The sequence below is a fragment of the Tachyglossus aculeatus genome, chromosome 2 (genome assembly GCF_015852505.1).
Source record: "Tachyglossus aculeatus isolate mTacAcu1 chromosome 2, mTacAcu1.pri, whole genome shotgun sequence".
NCBI lineage: Eukaryota > Metazoa > Chordata > Mammalia > Monotremata > Tachyglossidae > Tachyglossus > Tachyglossus aculeatus.
The window spans coordinates 125,762,458-125,788,463 of record NC_052067.1 but is presented as its reverse complement, the minus strand read 5'-3'; the positions used below and the strand labels follow the sequence as shown (position 1 = coordinate 125,788,463).

The 26,006-nt window shown below is 45.1% G+C and overlaps 1 protein-coding gene across 2 annotated transcripts in view; it reads right to left on the bottom strand.

Moving 5' to 3' along the window:
* PIBF1 (progesterone immunomodulatory binding factor 1) overlaps positions 1–26,006 on the bottom strand; it is a 332,641-nt gene that overhangs the window by 116,990 nt on the left and 189,645 nt on the right. For both annotated transcript variants that reach the window (XM_038741731.1, XM_038741734.1), the window contains one exon: positions 23,882–23,972. In XM_038741731.1, the coding sequence (XP_038597659.1) occupies positions 23,882–23,972 (91 nt within the window). The remainder of the gene's footprint in view (positions 1–23,881; positions 23,973–26,006) is intronic.

Below are 26,006 nucleotides of genomic sequence, written 5' to 3'. Positions count from 1 at the left end.
GAGCTAGGTCGGGTGGGCCTGTGGGCAGTGAGAAGGTTGTGTTTGGAAAGTGGAAGGAGAGAGTTAGTGAGGTTAGAGCTAAGGCATTGCTTGGAGATGATTAGATCAAGTGTGCATCCTGGCTGTTGAGTGGTTAAAGCAGAATGGGGTAAGAGATTCTCGGAGGAGAAGAGGAAGGGAAGCGCACTGGGGATCCGGGGTGCCCATCAATCAATCAATCAATCAATCAATCAATCGTATTTATTGAGCGCTTACTATGTGCAGAGCACTGTACTAAGCGCTTGGGAAGTACAAATTGGCATCACATAGAGACAGTCCCTACCCAACAGTGGGCTCACAGTCTAAAAGGGGGAGACAGAGAACAGAACCAAACATACCAACAAAATAAAATAAGTAGGATAGAAATGTACAAGTAAAATAAATAAATAAATAAATAGAGTAATAAATATGTACAACCATATATACATATATACAGGTGCTGTGGGGAAGGGAAGGAGGTAAGACGGGGGGATGGAGAGGGGGACGAGGGGAGAGGAAAGAAGGGGCTCAGTCTGGGAAGGCCTCCTGGAGGAGGTGAGCTCTCAGCAGGGCCTTGAAGGGAGGAAGAGAGCTAGCTTGGCGGATGGGCAGAGGGAGGGCATTCCAGGCCCGGGGGATGACGTGGGCCGGGGGTCGATGGCGGGACAGGCGAGAGCGAGGTACAGTGAGGAGATTAGTGGTGGAGGAGCGGAGGGTGCGGGCTGGGCAGTAGAAGGAGAGAAGGGAGGTGAGGTAGGAGGGGGCGAGGTGATGGAGAGCCTTGAAGCCCAGGGTGAGGAGTTTCTGCTTGATGCGCAGATTGATCGGTAGCCATTGGAGGTTTTTGAGGAGGGGAGTAATATGTCCAGAGCGTTTCTGGACAAAGATAATCCGGGCCGCAGCATGAAGTATGGATTGAAGTGGAGAGAGACACGAGGATGGGAGATCAGAGAGAAGGCTAGTGCAGTAGTCCAGACGGGATAGGATGAGAGCTTGAATTAGCAGGGTAGCGGTTTGGATGGAGAGGAAAGGGCGGATCTTGGCAATGTTGCGGAGCTGAGACCGGCAGGTTTTGGTGACGGCTTGGATGTGAGGGGTGAATGAGAGAGCGGAGTCGAGGATGACACCAAGGTTGCGGGCTTGTGAGACGGGAAGGATGGTAGTGCCGTCAACAGAGATGGGAAAGTCAGGGAGAGGACAAGGTTTGGGAGGGAAGACAAGGAGCTCAGTCTTCGACATGTTGAGCTTTAGGTGGCGGGCGGACATCCAGATGGAGATGTCCTGAAGGCAGGAGGAGATGCGAGCCTGGAGGGAGGGGGAGAGAGCAGGGGCAGAGATGTAGATCTGGGTGTCATCAGCGTAGAGATGATAGTTGAAGCCGTGGGAGCGAATGAGGTCACCAAGGGAGTGAGTGTAGATTGAGAACAGAAGGGGACCAAGCACTGAACCTTGGGGAACCCCCACAGTAAGAGGATGGGAGGGGGAGGAGGAGCCTGCAAAAGAGACTGAGAAAGAACGACCGGAGAGATAAGAGGAGAACCAGGAGAGGACGGAGTCAGTGAAGCCAAGGTCAGATAACGTGTTGAGGAGAAGGGGGTGGTCCACAGTGTCAAAGGCAGCTGAGAGGTCGAGGAGGATTAGGACAGAGTATGAGCCGTTGGATTTGGCAAGCAGGAGGTCATTGGTGACCTTTGAGAGCGCAGTTTCCGTGGAATGAAGGGGACGGAAGCCAGACTGGAGGGGGTCGAGGAGAGAGTTGTTGTTGAGGAATTCTAGGCAGCGCGTGTAGACAACTCGTTCAAGGAGTTTGGAAAGGAATGGTAGGAGGGATATGGGACGATCACCATGATGACATTGAAATCCCCAACGATTAGAGTGGGAGAAAGGAGAGCTCTTGGGAAGGTTAGCAAAACAGCTCCGAATGAAATGCAGAGGTGAGATTCGAGGAGGCGGTAAACATCAGTGACCAGGAGCTGAAGTGGGGGGCAGAGATGGACAATGGATGGGGTTCAAAGGATGTCTTCTACACACTGTGAGCCCGCTGTTGAGTAGGGACTGTTTCTATATGTTGCCGACTTGTACTTCCCAAGCGCTTAGTACAGTGCTCTGCGCACAGTAAGTGCTCAATAAATATGATTGAATGAATGAATGAATGAACGAATGAGAAGAGAGAGGGAAAGGGGGTACAATGAGAGAGAGCCACATTGGGGGATGAAGAGATGCAGCATGGCCTAGTAGCTAGAGCATGGGCCGGAAGTCTCAAAAATCTCCAGTGGCTACCAATCAATCTGCGCATCAGGCAGAAACTCCTCACCCTGGGCTTCAAGGCTGTCCATCACCTCGCCCCCTCCTACCTCACCTCCCTTCTCTCCTTCTCCAGCCCACCCCGCACCCTCTGCTCCTCTGCCGCTAATCTCCTCACTGTACCTCGTTCTCGCCTGTCCCGCCATTGACCCCCGGCCCACGTCATCTCCCGGGCCTGGAACGCCCTCCCTCTGCCCATCCGCCAAGCTAGCTCTCTTCCTCCCTTCAAGGCCCTACTGAGAGCTCACCTCTTCCAGGAGGCCTTCCCAGACTGAGCCCCTTCCTTCCTCTTCCCCTCGTCCCTCCCTCCATCCCCCCCATCTTACCTCCTTCCCTTCCCCACAGCACCTGTATATATGTATATATGTTTATACATATTTATTACTCTATGTATTTATTTATTTATTTATTTTACTTGTACATATCTATTCTATTTATTTTATTTTGTTAGTATGCTTGGTTTTGTTCTCCGTCTCTCCCTTTTAGACTGTGAGCCCACTGTTGGGTAGGGACTGTCTCTATATGTTGCCAACTTGTACTTCCCAAGCACTTAGTACAGTGCTCTGCACACAGTAAGCGCTCAATAAATATGATTGATTGATTGATTGATTGAAGTCAGAAGGACCTGGTTTCTAATACTCCTACTGAGAGCTCACCTCCTCCAGGAGGCCTTCCCAGACTGAGCCCTCTCCTTCCTCTCCCCCTCCTCCCCCTTCCCATCCTCCCGCCTTACCTCCTTCCCCTCCCCACAGCACCTGTATATATGTATACATGTTTGTACATATTTATTACTCTATTTAATTATTTATTTATTTTACTTGTACATATTTATTCTATTTATTTTATTTTGTTAATATGTTTTGTTTTGTTGTCTGTCTCCCCCTTCTAGACTGTAAGCCTATAGGGTAGGGACAATCTCTGTATGTTGCCAACTTATACTTCCCAAGCGCTTAGTACAGTGCTCTGCACACAGTAAGTGCTCAATAAATACGATTGAATGAATGAAGGAGGCAATGGCACACCACTTCCGGATTTTTACCAGGAAAACTCTATGGATACAGTACCGGAACGACTGCTGATGGAGGTGGGGAGTTCTGGGAGAGATGTGTCCATGGCATTGCTATGGGTCAGAGACGACTTGACAGTATAAGACAAGCACATAGTACGGTGCTCCGCACATAATAAGCGCTCAATAAATACGATTGATTGATTGACTGATTCTACTGACTCCATGCACTTAGTACAATTCTTTGTGATGATGATGATGGCATTTGTTAAGTGCTTACTACATGCGAAGCACTGTTCTAAGCGCTGGCGGGGGACAGAAGGGGATAAGGTTGTCCCACATGGGGCTCACAATCTTAATCCCCATTTTACAGATGAGGTAACTGAGGCACAGAGAAGTTAAGTGACTTGCCCAGTCACACACCTGACAAGGGGCAGAGTCAGGATTAGAACCCATGACCTATGGCTCCCAAGCCTGTGCTCTTTCCACTGAGCCATGCTGCTTCTCTCTTTGTGCTCAGAAGGCATTGAACAAATACCACCAGCTGAGAGTTAATACAGGACGGCTCCAATCCACTGTTCTGAAGTAGAAAAAAAAGTCTGAACAGAAATCTATTTGATGAGCAATACAGCATAATCCCCAGAGCATGCTGATATACTTGTTTTTTGTATTTAAATCTTTGGATCCAACACTTGTCACCAAGTGTCCAAAGATTACCACTCGGCAGCTGAGATCCTATCGACTGTATTACCTAATTCCAATGCTCATTTTTGAACCCCAGGAAAGGAGCAGGAGACCTAGCCCCCCACCAGACTATAAGCTCGCTGTGGCCAGAGAATGTCTGTTTATTGTTGTACTGTACTCTCCTAAGCACTTAGAACAGTGCTCCACACCCAGTAAGTGCTCAATAAATATGAATGAATGAATAGCTAAAAATGGCTCCTATCCTTGGAACCCTTCCCTCTGCTGTAGTCTTCAATTTGCCTGGTACCTGCCAGCAAATGGAAGCCAAATGGTACTTAAAACTGTCTACGTGACGGGCTGATGAGTAAAGCAGAAAAGGGGAAAGGGGAAATGTGGTTGCAGGGTAGCTGGAAGAGTGGGTGAAGTTTTACAATAAAGATACCCTAGGGAGAAGAAAGCTATTTTAAGGAGTCCCTTGAATGTCTCTACTACCAGGCCTTAAATCAACAATTATAAGGCTGATCTAGTAATTCAGCCTTCTCTTCTCTTCAGAGATTGGTGCTCCTTGCATGCATTTCACCATTCATTATGTGAATTGGTCACCCTTGCAGATAAGAGGGCATAATGCCGTGCTTAAAGATGCTATTCCTCACAGATACATTCACTGACACTAGTCCGCTTTGAACGAACTGCTGTTCGGACACACACACACCCGCCCCCCCCCCCCCCCCCCCCCCCCCCCCCCCCCCGCCCCCAAGAGCTTTCGATAGAATGACACAATTAAGTGGGTGCTCCGCAGGCTATATGATTGTAATAAGATTGTAACTTATCCAAGGTCCTTTGTATAACAGAGGACCTCCTCCTCTGTGGAACTCTCCCCTCATATCCATCAGACCACGGCTCTCCTCGGCTTCAATGCTCTCCTAATTCACCTGTGCCTCCTCCGGGAAGCGATACCCTACTAAGCTTCACCTTTCCGGGTTTCCGCCAAACAGGTTCCCTGAGCAATTACACATATCATCAAGAAATAATAATAATAATAATAATAATAATAATTATTATTATTATTATTATTATTTCGGTATTTGTTAAGCGCTACGTGCCAAGCACTGTTCTAAGCACTGGGGAAGATACCAGGTCAACAGGTTGTCCCACATGGGGCTCACAGTCTTAATCCCCATTTTCCAGATGAGGTAACTGAGGCACAGAGAAGTTAGGTGACTTGCCCGCGCCAGTGACTTACACTCGCTGCCTCGAATTCCTCAACACCAACTCTCTCCTCGATCCCCTCCAATCTGGCTTCCGTCACCTACAGTCCACGGAAACTGCCTTCTCAAAGGTCACCAATGAGCTCCTGCTTGCCAAATCCAACGGCTCATACTCTGTCCTAATCCTCCTCGACCTCTCAGCTGCCTTCGACACTGTGGACCACCCCCTTCTCCTCAACACGCTATACAACCTTGCTTCACAGACTCCATCCTCTCCTGGTTCTCCTCTTACCTCTCCGGTCATTCATTCTCAGTCTCTTTTGCAGGCTCCTCCTCCCCCTCCCACCCCCTTACTATAGGGGTTCCTCAAGGTTCAGTTCTTGGTCCCATTCTGTTCTCTATCTGTACTCACTCCCTTGGTGACCTCATTTGCTCCCACGGCTTCAACTATCATCTCTACGCTGATGACACCCAGATCTACATCTCTGTCCCTGCTCTCTCTCCTTCCCTCCAGGCTCGCATCTCCTCCTGCCTTCAGGACATCTCCGTCTGGATGTCTGCCCACCACCTAAAACTCAACATGTCCAAGACTGAACTCCTTGTCTTCCCTCCCAAACCCTGCCCTCTCCCTGACTTTCCCATCACTGTTGACGGCACTACCACCCTTCCCGTCTCACAAGCCCGCAACCTTGGTGTCATCCTCGACTAGGCTCTCTCATTCACCCCTCACATCCAAGCCATCACCAACACCCACCGGTCTCAACTGCGCAACATTGCCAAGATCCGCCCTTTCCTCTCCACCCAAACCGCCACCCTGCCTGTTCAAGCTCTCATCCTATCCCGTCCGGACTACTGTATCAGCCTCTCTCCGATCTCCCATCCTCCTGTATCTCCCCACTTCAATCCATACTTTACGCCGCTGCCGGGATTGTCTTTGTCCAGAAACACCCTGGGCACGTTACTCCGCTCCTCAAAAATCTCCAGTGGCTACCAATCAACCTATGCATCAGGCAGAAACTCCTCACCCTCGGCTTCAAGGCTGTCCATCACTTCGCCCCCTCCTACCTCACCTCCCTTCTCTCCTTCTACAGCCCAGCCCACACCCTCCGCTCCTCCGCCGCTAATCTCCTCACCGTGCCTCGTTCTCGCCTGTCCCGCCGTCGACCCCCGGCCCACGTCATCCCCCTGGCCGGGAATGCCCTCCCTCCCCACATCCGCCAAGCTAGCTCTCTTCCTCCCTTCAAGGCCCTACTGAGAGCTCACCTCCTCCAGGAGGCCTTCTCAGACTGAGCCCCCTCTTTCCTCTCCCCCTCCTTCCCCTCTCCATCCCCCCAGCTTTGCCTCCTTCCCTTTCCCACAGAACCTGTATATATGTATATATGTGTTTGTACGTATTTATTACTCTATTTATTTATTTATTTTACTTGTACATATCTATTCTATTTATTTTATTTTGCTAATATGTTTTGTTTTGTTCTCTGTCTCCCCCTTCTAGACTGTAAGCCCATTGTTGGGTAGGGACCATCTCTATATGTTGCCAACTTGTACTTCCCAAGCACTTAGTACAGTGCTCTGCACACAGTAAGCACTCAATAAATACGATTGATTGATTGACTTGATTGACTGCCCAAAGTCACACAGCTGATAAGTGGTGGAGCCGGGATTAGAACCCATGACCTCTTACTCCCAAGCCCGCGCTCTATCCACTGAGCCACACTGCTTCTTATGAATTTATACCTATCGAGCTATACATCCATCGAAGCTTTGGCTCTCAGTAACTGTAATAATCACACAGTAAGCTCTCAGTAAATATGATTAATAATAATAATAAAGAATTATCCTATAATACTAATAACTATGGTATTTGTTAATTGCTTACTATGTGCGGGTACTGATCTAAGCACTGGGGTGGATACAAGCTAAAAGGATTGGTCACAGTCCCTGTCCCACTTGGGGCTCACAGTCTTGATCCCCATTTTACAGAGGTCAGTCTCATCCATTAGCACCTTGAGGTCAGGGGCCGTATTTCTTACTTAACCGATGATGACAGTGGTGATGTTGATAACAATAATAATAATAACGATGATATTTGATGTTATTTGATGATGATATATGAGAAGCAGTGTAGCCTAGTGGAGAGAGCGAGGGCTTGGGAGTCGGGGGTTCTGGACTCTAATCCGGGATCCACCTCCTGACTGCTGTGTGACTTTGGGAAAGTCACTGAACTTCCTTGTTGTTTTGTAAAAATACTAATTATGGCATTTGCTAAGCGCTTACTACTACTATCAGGCACCATACTAAGTGTCGGGGTGGATAGGAGTAAATCAGGTTGGATACAGTCCTTCTCTCGGGTGGGGTTCACAGTCTCAACCCCCATTTTACAGATGAGGTAACTGAGGCACAGAGAATAACAATCATAATGATGGCATTTGTTAAGCGCTTACTATGTGCCAAGCACTGTTCTAAGCGCTGGGATAGATACAAGGTTATCAGGTTGTCCCATTCAGGGCTCACAATCTTAATCCCCCCATTTCACAGATGAGATAACTGAGGCACTGAGAAGTGAAGCGACTTGCCTGAGGTCACATAGCAGACTCTCCCAAGTGCTTAGTACAGTGCTCTGCACAAAGCAAGTGCTCAATGAATATGATTGATCAACAGTGCCTCGGTTTCTTCATCTCTAAAATTGATATTAGATACTTGTTCTCCCTTGCCCTAAGACTGTGAGCTCTTTGTGGGATGGGAACTGTGTCCAATCTGCTTATCCTGGAATAATAATAACATTTATGGTATTTGTTAAGCACTTACTATGTTCCAAGCACTGTCTAAGTGCTGGGGTAGATATACGGTAATAGAGTTGTCTCACGTGGGGCTCACAACCTTTATCTCCATTTTACAGATGAGATAACTGAGGGATAGAGAAGTTAAGTGGCTTGCCCAAGGTCACGCAACAGACAAGTGGTGGAGCCAGACTTGGAACCCACATCCTCTGACTCCCTAATAATGATGGTATTTGTCAAGCGCTTACTATGTGCCAAGTGCTCCAGCACTTAGTACAGTACTTGGCATAGATTAGGCACTTAAAAATACTGCAGTTATGATGATGATCCACCAAGCCAAGGTACTTATTGGATGCTTAATGGGTGCAGAGCACTGCATTAAGCCCTGAGACGCTGCTGATAGGGTTGTTTAGACTGGAGAAGAGAAAATTACGCTTGCCCCTAAAGAAGCTACACGGTCTGCTCCTCGCTTCCATCTTACCCCACCAGTCCAGATGAAAAGCCTGGATCATACGGAGAGGAAAACTTGTGGAAATCACAGAAACAAACTATGCACCATGGTGCCTTGATGAAATAGTTCCACAGCTGGGGTATATGCCCTGCTGCATATGCCATGCAACAATTGTGGATGTGAGAGCCAAATTCTTCCCTCAACAGCCTAAGGATTTGCAACAGACAACTCTTCCCCTAAGTAGCAGAGAAAAACAATTTCAATAAGCGTGAATGACAAAGAGTGAGTGTGTTTTAAAGTAGCCTCTAAGCTGAAAATTGCCTGGAAGCCTGTAATCATTCTCTGCTCAATCGCCTGTATTTGAATGAGGTCTTATTCAGGGCCCTCGTAAATGCCATCCTTGAAGGAAATCATTGAGGCCTAATGAGAAACAGCAGGGCCTAATGGACAGAGCATGGGGGAACTCCGCAACTTGTCTGCTGTGTGATCTTGGGCGAGTCACTTACCTTCTCTGTGCCTCGGTGACCTCATCAGGAAAATGGGGATTAATACTGTGAGCCCCATGTAGGACATGGACCTTGTCCAACCTGAATAGCTTGTACCTACTCCAGTGCTTAACAAATGCCATAAAAAAATGGACAATATTTATAAGGAATGTATTGTTGGCCTGAGGTGCAACTCATCTTAACCCGATTTTGATCAAAATATTGCTAACTAGAACTGTTTCAAGGAAATGACAATACACGAGTGAGATCATTAAAGAAACTCTAATCTAAGGAAATGCTCAAAATCTAAATTATGGGAAGAGACATTATGTGAAAAGAGCAAATCATCATGCAGGTGCTGACTTGTAGGAACAGCGCTACCTCTTCTCCTTTCTGTTTTCTTTCCTTTATTTTTTACAAGGCTACCTCCAGTACAAAAGCTCCAAATCGACACTCTCAGTTTTCCAAAATACAGGAATTAAAATAGCATACCCATAAAATAGCCTATTTTAATAAGCTTTAAAGAAACAAACAGTGCACATTTAGATCTTCTTATTGTTTGTGTTTAGCCCATTTAGTCAATGAATCAAATAACGAAGGTCAAATAACGAAGACATACAACCAGAAAATCACGCTTATTATTTTCAAAACAGTCATGACCGAAATGAACACATTACTTCAGACTTTCAAGTTCAGTCAAGCCAGGTAGAGCCAATTTTATTGGAATCCAGGTTAGTTATGTAAGTTATTTACCTTTCCAAATAGTGATGCGTGAAGACAGTTTTCTGAAATAACAATCTGGCCATTATACATGCCTTTTTAAAAATTGTGAATAACGTGATTGATCTATTCTCACTTCATAGGCTACGCTTATTTCAAACCAAAAATATTATTTGCTTAGGGAACGCTTTTAAACCTCTTTGCTGTAAAACAGTTATGCTTCGCTTTTGCATCTGTAACCTGGATGACTTTTCTAAAATGTCCTTCTGCACATTCCTCCCTACTTCTCAAACGCCTATATTGAGCCACATTTTTTTCTCAACATCAAGCAGAAACTCCTGACCGTTGTAATTAAAGCAGTTAAGCAGCTCTTTCCTTCCTACTTACCCTCTCTTTTCTCCCTCTACACCCCAGCTTACCCGCTTCATTCTTACTGACTAGGCCTCATTCTCATCTCTCCCACCACCAACCTCTTGCTTACCCTCTCTCTTCTAACTGGAACTTCCTCTCCTTTCCATAGTCACTCATTCAATCGTATTTATTGAGCGCTTACTGTCTGGGAGATCATTACTCTCCCCTTCAAAGCCTTTCTGAGACAGTACCTTCTCCAGGAAGCCTGTCCCAATTGATGTTTCATCTCTCTTTTCATTCATTCAATTGTATTTATTGAGCGTTTACTGTGGGCAGAGCACTGTACTAAGCACTTGGGAAGTACAATTCGGCAACATATAGAGACGGTCCCTACCCCCCAACGGGCTCACAACCTGCCCAACTGCTATTTCGTCAGCACTTCCGTGCCACCCAGGGCCTCACTGCGGAGATCAGTCTTCATGCCCTCTAACTGGTTTTAGTGGGTGCCTCCCCAGCTGGCCGAGTGAAGGTGGCTGTGTCGTTAGTAGCCGTGGAGGTGGCTTTTCATGGCCCGGCCCGCCCCTCTCCTCCTAGACGGGTTAGGGCAAAGCGGGCTGTGTGGAGACTGTGAGCCCACTGTTGGGTAGGGACCGTGTCTACGTGTTGCCAACTTGTACTTCCCAAGCGCTTAGTACAGTGCTCTGCACACAGTAAGTGCTCAATAAATACGATTGATTGATTGATTGGAAAGAGCACTGTAACAGAGGCCTCTCCACTGCAGCTCTCGGACGGCCCCTCGACAGCTGCTTGACTCTTCCAGGTACATGCCACCCACCGTCTTGGCTCCAAGGGCCCGGGGTGTCCCCCTCTAGTCGATCCCCGTCTAGCTGACCCCCGCACTGCCTTCCACAACGGTTTTCCTCAGCACCACTGCGGAGCCTCCACCCCCCCGCCCAGCAGCGGCCCAAGGAAAGTGACCGCGGCCTGGCAGTGCCACCTCCATGAAAAGCGTGGAGGAAATCACCACTCTACACATCACTGTGGCCACGGTCGGGACTGTGGGCTCTGAGCTGCGAGGGCCTGGAAATCTGCTCTCTAGCCCCAGCACCCTACTGAGCTTTGTTTTTATCTTTACGTTGTCTTGGTGTTTTATTTCATCTCTCCTGGTGTATCTGTCCCCAAGTGTAGCAATAGCAGAGAAGCAGCATGGCATAATGGATGGAGTATGGGCCTGGCAGACGTCAGAAGGTCATGGGTTCTAATCCAGGATCCACCACTTGTCTGCTGTGTGACCTTGGGCAAGTCACTTCAGTTCTCTGGGCCTCAGTTCCCTCAGCTGTAAAATGGGGATGGAGGCTGTGAGCCCACTGTTGGGTAGGGACTGGGGACTGTCTCTGTATGTTGCCAACTTGTACTTCCCAAGCGCTTAGTACAGTGCTCTGCACACAGTAAGCGCTCAATAAATATGATTGATTGATTGATTGACAGGGACTGTGTCCAACTGGGATTTGCTTGTATCCACCCTGGCACTTAGTACAGTGCCTGGCACATAGGAAGTGCTTAACATATACCATAATTATTATTATTTGTTCCCTCTCCCCCTTTTCATTTTTAGACTGTGAGCCTGCCGAGGGATAGCAGCTGTGTCTATTTCTCATTTATGTACTCTTTCCCAGCACTTTCTCCTATGCTCGGTACACAGGGAGTACTTAGTAAATACTATTACTACTATTCATTCATTCAGTCAGCCAGTCAATCGTATTTACCGAGTGCTTACTGTGTGCAGAGCACTGTACTAAACACTTGGAAAGTACAATTTGGCAGCAGATCGAGACAATCCCTACCCAACAATGGGCTCACAGTCTAGAAGGGGGTGACAGACAACAAAATGAAACAATCAATAAATACGATTGATGATGATGATGATGATGAAGTAGACAGGCCCCACTATTGATGGTATTTGTTAAGCGCTTACTATGTGCCAAGCACTGCACTAAGTGCTGGGGTAGATACAAGATAATCAGGTTGGAAATAGCCCCTGTCCCACGTAGGGCTCACAGTCTTCGTCCCCATTTTACAGGTGAAGGAACTGAGGCACAGAGATGTTAAGTGACTTGCCTGAGGTCACCCAGCAGACAAATGGTGGAGCTGGGATTAGAACCCAGGTCTTTCTGACTCCCAGCCCCACACTCTATCGACTAGGCCATGCTGCTTCTCTACTATTGCTATGATTACTACTACTGCTGCTACTACTAGACTGTAAGCTCCTTTAAGGCAGAGCACATGTCTACAGTTTCTGGGGGGGGCGTGGAAGGGGAGCAGCTGAGGTTGCTGCCACTTGTAAGAGTCCATCTCAAGCTGGTGCCGGGGCTGATGGAGGCCCAGTGACATGGGGTTTGGACAGCTTCTTTCCCACATGGTGGGGTCCACTGGCTGTTGCTCCAAAATGGAAAATCCTCAATCCCTTAACTCAACCTCTGGGCCATCCCCATGCCACCAGGGCCTACGGTTACTGTGGAAAGGGAGAGGTCTAATGACACAGACTCCCTTCATTTCTCTTGATTCAGCTCTCGTGAGGAGACATGCAGGGAGAATACCGTGAGGAACTAATGCATTCCCTTGGGCTGGGGAAGGGACTTGATGAAGGGATTTGGGACAGTAGGCGGTCCAACAATTGGGACTCCCACCTGTTCTCTTTCTTGCTATCTTGGTGGCAAACGTCCGCACCAAACAATGAGAATGGCAGGGAAGAACAACAGGGGATCAGATTTTCCCAAGCCAGGGGCCTGGGACCTGGGACACTTTGGCCATACACATAGACTATTCAGTGAGTCAGTGTCGGCCCAGGGTCTCTGTTGGGGCTTTTCATTTTTGGTCACCCATGTCTCTCTGGCTCCATCAAAATAACAAGGACAGAAGAAGTGGCAACATGCGCTTTGGCCTCCCAAACCGTTGTCTCGCCAAACCACCTGGATGGCAATCTATGCCACCCGCAAGCCGTGTCATCCCAGGGCCTCCTTCTCAGCCTGCCTTGCTCTTTCTTGGCGGGAGAGCCAGAAGCAGTGGTGACAGCAGCGTGGCAGCACCTCCATGGAATTCGCAGAGAATTGGGAAGGCCGCAGCCACCACGGTCTCTGTGGCTCAGAGCGTTGGCCTCTGAGCCATGAAAACCCTGAAATCCTGCTCTTCTAACCATGGCGCCTGACACCTCTTATATCATCATCATCATCATCAATCATATTTATTGAGCGCTTATTGTGTGCAGAGCACTGTACTAAGTGCTTGGGAAGTACAAATTGGCAACATATAGAGACAGTCCCTACCCAACAGTGGGCTCACAGTCTAAAAGGGGGAGACAGAGAACAAAACCAAACATACTAACAAAATAAAATAAATAAAATAGATATGTACAAGTAAAATAAATAGAGTAATAAATATGTACAAATATATATATATACACATATATATATATATATATACACATATATACAGGAACATATATACATATATACAGGATATACATCACTGCCCTCCGCTTTTATATTCATTTTGTGTTTTTATCATTTTATTTTCTTCTTACGTGCCCTTCGCCTGCCTCCTTAGCCTCTTACTTTTCAGATTGTGAACTTCGAGGAACCCTAGGAACCCTATGTAATGCTCACCCATGTATTTTTTCCCAGTGGATAGAACAGTGTTTTGCACACAGCAAGTGCTTAATAAATCCTATTACTACTACTACTACTACTACTACTACTACTACTACTACTACTACTTCTACTTTCTGAATCATTGTTGACAGTTGTTGAAGGTTAACTTAAGTTTTGGGAACTGCTCTACCCTACACTGGGCCACCTCAATGTAGGGGCTTTTGGAGCTGCACCCAAAGGCCTCAGATAAAGAAACAGTGTGGCTTAGAGAAGCAGCGTGACACAGTGGAAATAGCACAGGCTTTGGAGTCAGAGGTCATGGGTTCAAATCCCGGCTCTGCCAATTGTCAGCTGTGTGACTTAGGGCAAGTCACTTAACTTCTCTGTGCTTCAGTTACCTTATCTGTAAAATGGGGATTAAGACTGTGAGCTCCACGTGGGACAACCTGATCACCTTGTAACCTCCCCAGTGCTTAGAACAGTGCTTTGCACATAATAAGTGCTTAATAAATGTCATTATTATTATTAGTGGAAAGAGCACAGGCTTGGGAGTCAGACCTGGGTTCTAATTCCAGCTCTGCCACTTGTCTGTTGTGTGACCACGGGCAAATCATTCACTTCTCTGGTCTCAGTTTCCTCATCTTTAAAATGGGAATTAAATCCTCCTCTAAAATGGGAATTAAATCCTCCTCCTTCTAATTTAGACTGAGTTTTATGGACAGGGACTGTGTCCAACCTGCTGCTCTTGTCTTTACCCCAGCGCTTAGAACAGTGCTTGATACATAATAAGCACTTAACTAATCCCACTGGAAAAAAAAATAAGGGAAGGGGCACAAAGGCCTGCAAAAAAAAAAATCCTTACTTATATACCTCAGGAGAGTAATCTGGTCCTTTCACTCATTAATTAATTCATTCATTTAATTTATTTGCTCAATTTATTGAGCATTTACTGTGTGCAGAGCACTGTACTAAGAACTTAGGAAAGTACAGTACAATAAAGAGAGACAATCCCTGCCCACAACGAGCTCACAATCTAGACAGTGACATAACTGGTCCTACAACTGGGCCAGTCGGGCTAGAGGCAAGGAGTTGAGCCACAGAAGGACATGAGGGAGGCCAAGGAGTTGATTCGACAAGCAACAAAACGAAGGCAGCTGCAAGGGCCACTGGTCTCATTTTGCACCCCTCTAGCCCCTGACCTCTCTACCCCACCAGGCCTGTGGTCATCTTGTCCAAGCCTGAGGACGTTGTTCCTCCTAGAAACTGAGCCACCAGGAAGGAGATGTGTGTCCTGTGTATGACGGTGGGGAAATGTGTCCAGGTGGAATAGACTATCCCTGCCGGACAGCCTGGAAAGCTGGGGCATTGTGGACTGGATACCTACCTTGGCCTACTGCATTACTGATTGAGTCTGGGGCGTGTGGCCCCCGGGTTTCAGTATCACGCTCCATCCAGCCCGGGACTCTGACGGTGGGGGCATCAGGGTGCTGGGAACGACTGTGTGCTAGTTGCCCTCATGGATACTCACTGTCACAGTTTGGGATAGGACATCCTAAACCCTGGCTGTCCTTTCCACTCTCTCTGCTTTGACCTTTCCGGAAATGCAACCTAATTTTCCCCTCAATGTGTTTCCCATTTCCCACCGTTTCCCACCTTGGACTCCTCTCTGGATTGGGACCTGTGTGACCGGCCTTTCCCCGCTGCTGCCCCAGGCAGGCTGGACACATCGGGGAGGACTCAGGAGTGGGACCAATTTGATTCCGCAGCCGATTCCTCCGCTCAGACCAGACGTGCTGCTGGGCTTTTCTTAGCTTATTCCCTGACCACCTCCCCTCCCTGGGGCTGGGAAGCCTAGGAGCTGATGGTTGGATGTGGTTCGCTGTCACGAACGAAGGCGGGGGTGAGTAACTGGTGCTGGATTCATTCTCCTCTAGCCGGCTAGCAGCAAAACTGCCCAATTATTTGGCTTGCCAGAGGAGGATTTAGAAAAGGAAGTCTGGCCAGACAGTTGATCCAGCCTCTATGCAGGATCCCCAATGCTTTGCAACCCAGCAGACTGGGAGCTTGTCTATGGGGTGGCCACAAAAATCTAAAAGTCCACAGGAAAATCAATCTGGCCCTGCTCTTTCAGTGTATGATGTTCTTCCCTTCCTCCTTATATTGGGCGTTCCTGAACTGTCAGAGTCTGTTTCTTTTTCTCACCTCAAATATAAACTTCCAGGCATTTAGGAAATACAGTGGTTTGTGTGGAATAAGCATTTTATAAGTGCTCACTTGAATGACAAAGTCCTAGAACAGTTATACGAGAATTACTCTACGCAGATGACTAGGTCCTAGAGGTCCAAAAATCAAGAAGATGTGCGAATGATGGTAAACTCCTTCACCACATCATCCAGGAGCTACAGGCTGACAAGAAGTCTAAAGAAAACAAAGGTGCTGCATCAGTCTGCACCAGGGAAGGTGTACACATGACCAAAAATTCATACTGACAACACAGACCTGAAAGTTGTGACAGAAGGGCATTAGCACTTATGTATATATCTGTAATTTTATTTATTTATATTGATGCCTGTCTTCTCCCGTCCAGACTGTGAGCTTGTTGTGGGCAGGGCATGTCACTGTTTATTATTGTATTGTACTTTCCCGAGTGCTTAGTACAGTGTTTTGCACACAGTAAGCGCTTAATAAATATGAGTGAATGAATGAATCTCCTCACTGTGCCTCGTTTTCGCCGGTCCCGCCGCCGACCCCCGGCCCACGTCATCCCCCGGGCCTGGAATGCCCTCCCTCCGCACATCTGCCAAGGTAGCTCTCTTCCTTCCTTCAAAGCCCTACTGAGAGCTCACCTCCTCCAGAAGGCCTTCCCAGACTGAGCCCTCTTCTTCCTCTCCCCCTCCTCTGCCTCCCCATCCCCTCATCTTACCTCCTTCCCCTCCCCACAGCACCTGTATATATGTTGTACGTATTTATTACTCTATTTATTTTACTTGTACATATTTATTCTATTTATTTTATTTTGTTAATATGTTTTGTTTTGTTGTCTGTCTCCCCCTTCTAGACTGTGAACCCGCTGTTGGGTAGGGACCGTCTTTATATGTTGCCAACTTGTACTTCCCAAACGCTTAGTACAGTGCTCTGCACACATTAAGTGCTCAGTAAATACGATTGAATGAATGAATGAATGAATGACAAGAAAATTCACCTTTAGAACATCCTCTATGTTCAACACACAGAACTGGATAGTTTTCCTAAATATTTAATCCTCTGTTTTTCTCATCTACAGCCAGATTCATTCAGGTACTTAATTAAGGCCTTTAAAACCATCAAGAAAGGTGCTTCCAACATTTCCTATTAAAAGCTCTGCTTCCATCTCTTCCACAGAGTTAACGCACTCTGCTGATCCTAAAAGCCACAATGCAAAATTCTTCTTTAAAATTATCAAAGTTTAATTTTTCTCTCAGCATGACATACCCCCAGCAAAATGAAGCTAGGATGTTGCTTTCCTTTCCCATATTGGAAAGAGCACAGGCTATGGAGTCAGAGGTCATGGGATCAAATCCCGGCTCTGCCAATTGTCAGCTGTGACTTTAGGCAAGTTACTTAACTTCCCTGTGCCTCAGTTACCTCATCTGTAAAATGGGGATTGAGACTGTGAGCCCCCTGTGGGACAACCTGATCACCTTGTAACCTCCCCAGGACTTAGAACAGTGCTTTGCACATAGTAAGTGCTTAATAAATGCCATTATTATAAATGATATAATGAACAATGAGCTATCAAAACTTATCCTCTAAAAATTGGCTTTGGACCAGCTAATACTGTTCAAAATCTATTCTTCCAACTAGCTCACAAGCCTTGACCTCTTTGCTTTGTTGTAACCTCATATTTCCTCCTGCCTCCAGGTCACCTCCGCTTGGATATCCTGCTGACACTTCAAGCTCAACCTGTCAAAAACCGAATTCCTCCCAAATCCTCTGATTCACTTAACTTTCCCATCACTGTTGATAAAAACACCTTCCTCCCTATCTTTCAAGCCCATAACCTTGACGTTGTCTTTGACTCCTCCTTCTCTTTCAATCCCCATATTCAGTCTGTGGCCAAATCCCGCTGATTCTTCATCACAAGATTTCCAGAATCTGTTCCTTCCTTTTTATCCCATTTGCCAACACGCTTTTCTGGGCACTGTCATAACCTGGCTTGAATACGTTGTCATCCTCCAATTTGAAATCCACCTCCAGACTCTCCCCTCTCCAGTCTGTTATTTACTCTGCAGCCTGATCATTTTTCTAAAATGCACACACCGCCTCCTTCCTCCAAATCCTCCAATGGTTCATTTGTCTCCACATGAAGCAGAATCTCCAGATCATTGTCTTTTAACCACTCAATTACCTTTCTCTCTCCTACTTAACCATGCTCTTCCTGGGCTATATCCCAGGTCACATGCTTCATTCTGCTTAAATGTACCTACTCACTGTGTCTTCATCTTTTTCTTTTCTCTCTTGCCGCCGACTTTTTGCTCAAGGCCTCCCTCCTGACTGAAAGTCCTCCAACATCACATCTGACAGATCACTGTTCTTCAAAGCCCTTGTGAAATCACATCTCTTCCAGGGGTCCTTCCCTGATTAATCTCTCATCCGCCCCACTTTACTATCCCCCCACTGCTACCGTTAGCCTTTTCACACCACCACTTAATAATAATAATAATGATGGAATTTGTTAAGTGCTTACTATGTGTGAAGCACTGTTCTAAGCGCTGGGGGGGGACAGACAAGGTGATCAGGTTGTCCCACATGGGGCTCGTAGCTTTACTCCCCATTTTACAGATGGGGTAACCGAGGCCCAGAGAAGTTAAGTGATTTGCCCAAAGTCACACAGCTGACAAGTGGCAGAGCCAGGATTAGAACCCATGACCTCTGGCTCCCAAGCCCGGTCTCTTTCCACTGAGCCACACTGCTTCTCATGATAATAATGTTGGTATTTGTTAAGCACTTACTATGTGCGAAGCACTGTTCTAAGCGCTGGGGGGGATACAAGGTGATCAGGTTGTCCCATGTGGGGCTCACAGTCTTAATCCCCATTTTACAGATGAGGTAACTGAGGCCCAGAGAAGTGAAGTGAATTGTCCAAAGTCACACAGATGACAAATAGTGGAGCCGGGACTAGAACCCAGGACCTCCGACTCTCAAGTCCGTGCTCTTTCCACAGGGCCACCCTGCTTCTCTAACTTCTACAACCCCTGTATCACTTATGTATATATCAACCAATGATATTTATTGAGCGCTTGCAGTGTGCAGATGGGCAGTGAACATATCTATCCACCCTGTTATACCGCACTCTCCCAAGTGCTTAGTAAGCTCTTCTGCACCCAGTAAGTGCTCAATAAATATAATTGATTAATTGATTGATTGATATCGATCGGCTGCAGAACACTGTACTAAGTGTCTGGGAGTGTAATCAATTAATTAAATGGGATTTATTGAGTTCTTACTGTGTTCTTACTGCAGAGCACTCTATTACCCACACAGAGCATACGGTCTGCAGGAGGAGCTTACAGTCTATACATATCTTATAGACTCAATTACCTCTTTCAATCTGTAATGTATTGAAGAATTAGTGCTCTGCTGTTGATCTCTCAAATTATAGTTGAAAAAGAATAAACTTTAGAGTTAAGGTTATGTTTCTGTCCCGGTCTTGAAATTCAATACTAGAGGAACTTCAATTTAAGAATGTGTCAAATATTTGTGGAGAACCCGCTGAATGAAATAAAGATAATTTTGCATTAGAGAAGCAGCGGCTGAGTGAAATCAGTCTGGACCTGGGATTCAGAGGCACTGGGCTCCAATCCTGTTCTGCAACATGTTTGTTGTGCGACCTTGGGCACATCACTTAACTTCTCTTTGCCTCAGTTTTCTCATCTGTAAAATGGAGAGTAAATCCTAGCGTCTCCTACTTAGACTGTGAGGCCCATGTGTGACAATGTGCCAGGAACTGTACTAAGCGCTGGGGTGTATACGGGCAAATCGGGTTGGACACGGTCCCTGTCCCACTTGGGGCTCACAGTCTCCACCCCCATTTTACAAATGAGGCAAGTGAGGTCCAGAGAAGTGAAGTGACTTGCCCAGGGTCACACAGCAAAGTGGCGAAGCTTTAAATCTATTTGTTCTGACGATTTTGACACCTGCCTACATGTTTTGCTTTGTCGTCTGTCTCCCCCTTCTAGACTGTGAGCCCTTTTTTGGGTAGGGACCGCCTCTATATGTTGCCGACTTGTACTTCCCAAGCGCTTAGTACAGTGCTCTGCACAAAGTAAGCGCTCAATAAATACGATTGAATGAATGACAGGAACTGTGCCCAACTTGATTATCTTGTATCTATCCTAGTATTTAGAATGTGCATGGCACATAGTAAGTGCTTAACAAGTACCATAATTATTAATTATTATTCTTGATAAGTTATGTCAATCTAGCAGAGTCATAAACCACAGAGATTTAAGGGAAAAGAAGCACAAAAATCAACTAAAGTTCCCATTACTGTTATGAAGAAACACTAAAAAATGTGTTATGAAGAAAACAAAAAATGAAAAGAAAACCACCATAACAACTGTCTCTGTGATCTGGTGGTTTATGAAGTCCTACCCCTTTCATGAAACCACTATCAACCAGAGGAAACAATGTTACTTTGATTTTACCTCTTCAGACAAGCATTTCCAAATTTCAGATAGCAAACCACTAAGTGCACTTATCCATTGCTTTCAAAAAACGTAATCCCTGCATGCACTCAATTCACTTATTTTCCAATACAGTCTTACAGTACAACCTTATCATACAACAACAGGCCACAAACACAATTCAATTATAAAGAAACTCAGATATTTTGGAAAAAGATAATATGTGGTTGTTGGGTTGTCCTCCAGACGCTGACAAACACTTATATTTACTGCTAATACGACTTTCTAGCAATTTACCAGCTAAAACCACAGTGAAATTAAATGAAAGTAAAGACAGGAGAAAAGAAGACATCTGAGAGTGATGAGTTGCAGGGAGAATGTGTTAGGGTGGGGAGGAAGTGAGAAGAGAAGCTATTCGGTTCAGGCCATGATCTGGCATCCAAACGAACTGGTTGAGAGATAGAAAGAAAGGAACAGAAGGCACGGCAGCATGGATTTGTTTTCAGAAATCAGTTAGGGAAGAAAATAGAAGGAAAGATTCATTCATTCATATTTATTGAGAGCTTACTGTGTGCAGAGCACTGTACTAAGCGCTTGGGAAGTACAAGCTGGCAACATATAGAGACGGTCCCTACCCAACAACGTTTTCACAGTCTAGAAGGGGGAGACCGACAACAAAACAGAACATGAAGACAGGTGTCCAAGTTGTCAGAACAAACAGAATGAAAGCTATATGCACATCATTAACAAAATAAACAGAATAGAAAAATAAAAAAATAAAATAAAAAGAAAGAAATAAAAAGAAAATAAAATAAATAAAAAATAAAAAATAGAAAATAAAATAAATAAAAAATAAAAAATAAAATAAATAAAAATAAAAAATAGAAAAAAATAAATAGAGTAATAAATCTGTACAAATATATATACAGGTGCTGTGGGGAGGGGAAGGAGGTAGGGCGGGGGGATGGGGAGGAGGAGAGGAAAAAGGGGGCTCAGTCTGGGAAGGATGCGCCAATGTAAGCGAAGAGGGTTGTGGGAAACAATGCTTTTCAGGATATCATCATCATCAATCGTATTTATTGAGCGCTTACTGTGTGCAGAGCACTGTACTAAGCGCTTGGGAAGTACAAGTTGGCAACATATAGAGACGGTCCCTACCCAACAGTGGGCTCACAGGATATGTGTTTAGACTGTGAGCCCGTTGTTGCGTAAGGACCGTCTTTAAATGTTACCGACTTCTACTGTGCACTGCACGCAATAAGTGCTCAGTAAATACAACTGAATGAATGAATGAGTGTGTTATAGTGGTCAAAAATTGTTAAAATGTCCCAAGCCCTGCCCTTTGAACTTTCAAGGGTACAGGAGGGGGAGGGTTGACTCTCCACTTAATCCCTTGACTGCCTCTTAAGCATCCAGCAGGCTTTCTCTTATCTAGTCACTACCTGCTTAATGACCTCCCCAAGCAAGAAATTGTCAAGATTCCTCCTGGAGGCACTGAGATGAAGGGGGGTGTGCCTACTGTCCCAATGGCTCAGTACAGTGCTCTGCACTTAATAAGCACTCATTAAATACTATTGATTCTATCCTATTTTATTTTGTTGGTATGTTTGGTTCTGTTCTCTGTCTCCCCCTTTTAGACTGTGAGCCCACTGTTGGGTAGGGACTGTCTCTATGTGTTGCCAATTTGTACTTCCCAAGCGCTTAGTACAGTGCTCTGCACATAGTAAGTGCTCAATAAATACGATTGATTGATTGATTGATTGATTGACTGGATGGTGATCAACATCTATTTGTGCTAATCACTACCTCAGGAGGTGGGCCAAATGAGATGAAGGGGAAGGAAACTAAAGCATCTAGGATTTTAGAGGGACTCCTGGGGATATGTAGGCCCCGCTCTCCTGCTGCCATGTTCCTTAATAATAATTCATTCATTCATTCAATCGTATTTATTGAGCGCTTACTGTGTGCAGAGCACTGTACTAAGCGCTTGGGAAGTACAAGTTGGCAACATATAGAGAGGGTCCCTACCCAATAGTGGGCTCACAGTCTAAAAGGGGGAGACAGAGAACAAAACCAAACATACTAACAAAATAAAATAAAAAGAATAGATATGTACAAGTAAAATAAATAAATAAATAGAGTAATAAATATGTACAAACATATATACATATATACAGGTGCTGTGGGGAAGGGAAGGAGGTAAGATGGGGGGATGGAGAGATGTTCTAAGCGCTGGGGAGGCCACAAGGTGATCAGGTTGTCTCCCGTGGGGCTCCCAGATTCAATCCCCATTTTCCAGATGAGGGAACTGAGGCCCAGAGAAGTGAAGTGACTTGCCCGAAGTCACACAGCTGGCAATTGGCAGAGCCGGATTTAAACCCATGACCTCGGATTCCAAAGCCCGTGCTCTTTTCACTGAGCCACGCTGCTTCTCTAATTTACAATTTAAAGGGTAGTTGCTTTGAGAAGAAGACCATCTTTTTAGTTCCCAGACCGCGGTTATGAAAATAACGTCAAGAAGGGTGATGATTTTGGGGTCGGCCAAGGCGCCTGGAAACCCGGAGCCTTGGTCTTAATAATAATAACTGTGGTAACGGTTAGGAGCCAGGCACTGTACTAAGCAACGGGGTAGATACAAGCAAATCGGGTTGGATACAGCCCCTGCCCCACGTGGGACTCACAGTCTAAATCCCCATTTTACAGATGAGGGAACTGAGTCACAGAGAAGTCAAGGGACCTGCCTAAGGTGGCAGAACAGAGATTAGAACCCAGGTCCTCTGACTCCCATGCCTGTGCTCTTTCCACTAGGCCACACTGCTAGCTCCATGCTCTTGTCTACAGACCGTTACATTGTACTCTCCCAAGAGCTTATTTAGTAAAGTGCTCTGCACATAGTAAGAACTCAATAGATACAATTGATATTAATCCAGCCCTGACGTCGGGAGGAAGAGGGATTATGATTGTCTTGTACCTACCATAATGTTTAGCACAAAGTTTATCACATGGTAAGCATTTTTTTAAATAATACAATTATTATTATTTTATTAAAGGCTTGGTGAAATCCTTGGGAAAATCACCGCTCACTGAAGTAATGTTTACCTAGAAAAGGGTCCATTTTTATAATTGTTTAGAAATGGGTAGACTATTGTTATCATTACTTCCACATTTATTAATTTCAGGCTGTCAAATACGCAGTTTCTCAAAAGAATAATGCTATACCATCTCATTTAGCTTACTGGGATAGGAAAACAGAAGCAGCATGGCATAGTGGATAGAGCACAGTCCTGGGAGTCAGAAGGTCATGGGTTCTAATCCAACTTCTGCCACTTGTCTACTGTGTGACCTTGGGCAAGTCACTTCACTCCTCTGTGACTCAGTTACCTCGACTGTAAAATGGGGATTGAGACTGTGAGTCCCATGTGGGACAGAGACTGTTCCCAACCCGATTTGCTTGTATCCACCCAGGATTTAGTGCAATGCCTAGCACACAGTGAGCGCTTAACAAATACCACAATTATCATTATTGTTATTGTTATTGTTATTATTATAATTATTATTTTACCTGTGCTTTAGTCGTCTTTTGGCCGTAGTCGGTACATTAGCGCCGTAGCCATAAGAGAAGAGAACTCTTTCTGCCTCGACTTCATTTTCCACTGTGAAGTAATCAAACATTTTTATACTGTCAGAATATCAGTTCTCAAAAAAACAGTAGAAACAGAGAAAGTAGACCATAATTCAGTCACAAAAAACCCCTCAAATATGACGAGGGTAAGTAAGTGATTCCAAACAGCCTTACTGTAAAGAAAGGCTTGCTCCTGACGGTATGTTGCCCAATTTTGTTTTAAATGCCTTGGGCGATATCATCACATGGTTTAACTACAATTAACCACAAATACTATATTGGTTGTGTTCTTCTGAATGATTTATTATCACAGACCTTTGGCACATAAATTAGGCAGTCAAATAGGATGACCAAATAATGAAATGCAGTGATCATGTCATTGAAATATGAGAAATGAGTAATTTCCATTTCTAAAAATGAACACATGGTTTCTTCAGTAGGAAAGCATTGCTGGAACATGCAGTAGCATAATTATATGCTTTAAACAGAACACTAAATGAACAAAATGTACAGGGCAAAGTACTGGCTGGCAGCAACATCTCAAACCTTACTGACTAAAAGAAGAGGGATGTACTCTATCCGTAAGGTTTGCTATTACTGGCGGAGAACACAAATCTTTATTTCCTTACCCATGTTGGGGTGTAAAGGTCATGTGGTCAAAAGTTTTATAAAAGTTTTCCCATTAAAATGTTAATAGGCTTGTTTCATTTCTGAAAAATAGATTTTAGGCCAATTGGTAGTTTATTTGTCCAGCGCTGACACTGACTTTAGGTTTTCTCCCAATTTAGCAGCACCAACATTACCTTATCTAGATTAAATCCCAACCAGTTGACTTTCATTCTGTTGTGGATAAACTGTGAAGCTAGTCTTTTGATAAAATAATACCAAAAGATCAATCAAGATGGTGAGAGTGACAAATTGGAATGCGCTAGCACGCCAACCTGGTTCGTTCCTATAAAATGTACGAACGTTTGGTTGCATTTATATTTTATCTGTAAAATAAAGATGGTTGTTCAATCCGGTAGTAGGTGAGATTACAAAACAATCCAAATATAGTTTAGTGGGAAGCATATAACTGTTTTAACGTTTATAAACAGTAATATGCTGAAATTAAAATAAGGTATTTTAATTTTATTACTAAAATTTCTTACATACATATCAGTAATTTATTTACATTAACGTCTGTCTCCCCCTCTAGACTGTAAACTCACTGTGAGCAGTGACTGTACCTACCAACTCTTATTCTCTCACCAACTTAGTACAGTGCTCTGCACATGTAAGTGCTCAATAATCACGACTGATTAATAAGATGCACTCATTTGTGAGATGGGGCCACCTTGCTTACAGATATACCTAGAATGAGGCACAAAAGACTTTCACTGGTCCAGTTATTCACACAGAACAAAGGAACTCTGGCCAGACTCCCAAAGGGCCTGAGGTCTTCGAAGAGCTGTAAAACTCTGACTGAACATTTTTGCTAACGGACGATATTTTAACTAGAGATACAACTGAAGAGAATGCCAAAAGGAAATCCAAATGGAGATTGAAAATGAAACCTAAAATTTACGCTAGAAAACAGCCAAATGAGCACTAACCGGCTCTCCTCTAGCCTACCTTCCTGTAGCTTTTTTGGATAAGGTGACTTCTTATTGGGTGGAAACTGCTTCTAAGAGCCAAAAGAAGACACACCCCACTGAACCAGAGCCCAGAAATACAAGAAATTTTATCTTCTACCCCGGGTCTTCCCTGCTGCCTATCCCCATCCAAGGCACCTCTGGGGGCTTGCTTTCACCCAGACCCAATAATTTGCTGCTACGAAAGCCAGGCAGGCCATTTGCTTTCTAGGAAATAGCTTTCATCGAGGACTGGCCATCACCCAGCGCAGCCTAACACTTTGAAAATTCTCTTTTCTATTCCACACTATTTAAGTACTGAATACTTCTTAATTCCAGCCAGGGTCATTCTCGGTTTCAGAGTAAAGTAATAATAATGATAATAATAATGATGGCATTTGTTAAGTGCTTACTATGTGCCAAGCACTGTTCTAAGTGCTAGGGGGATACTA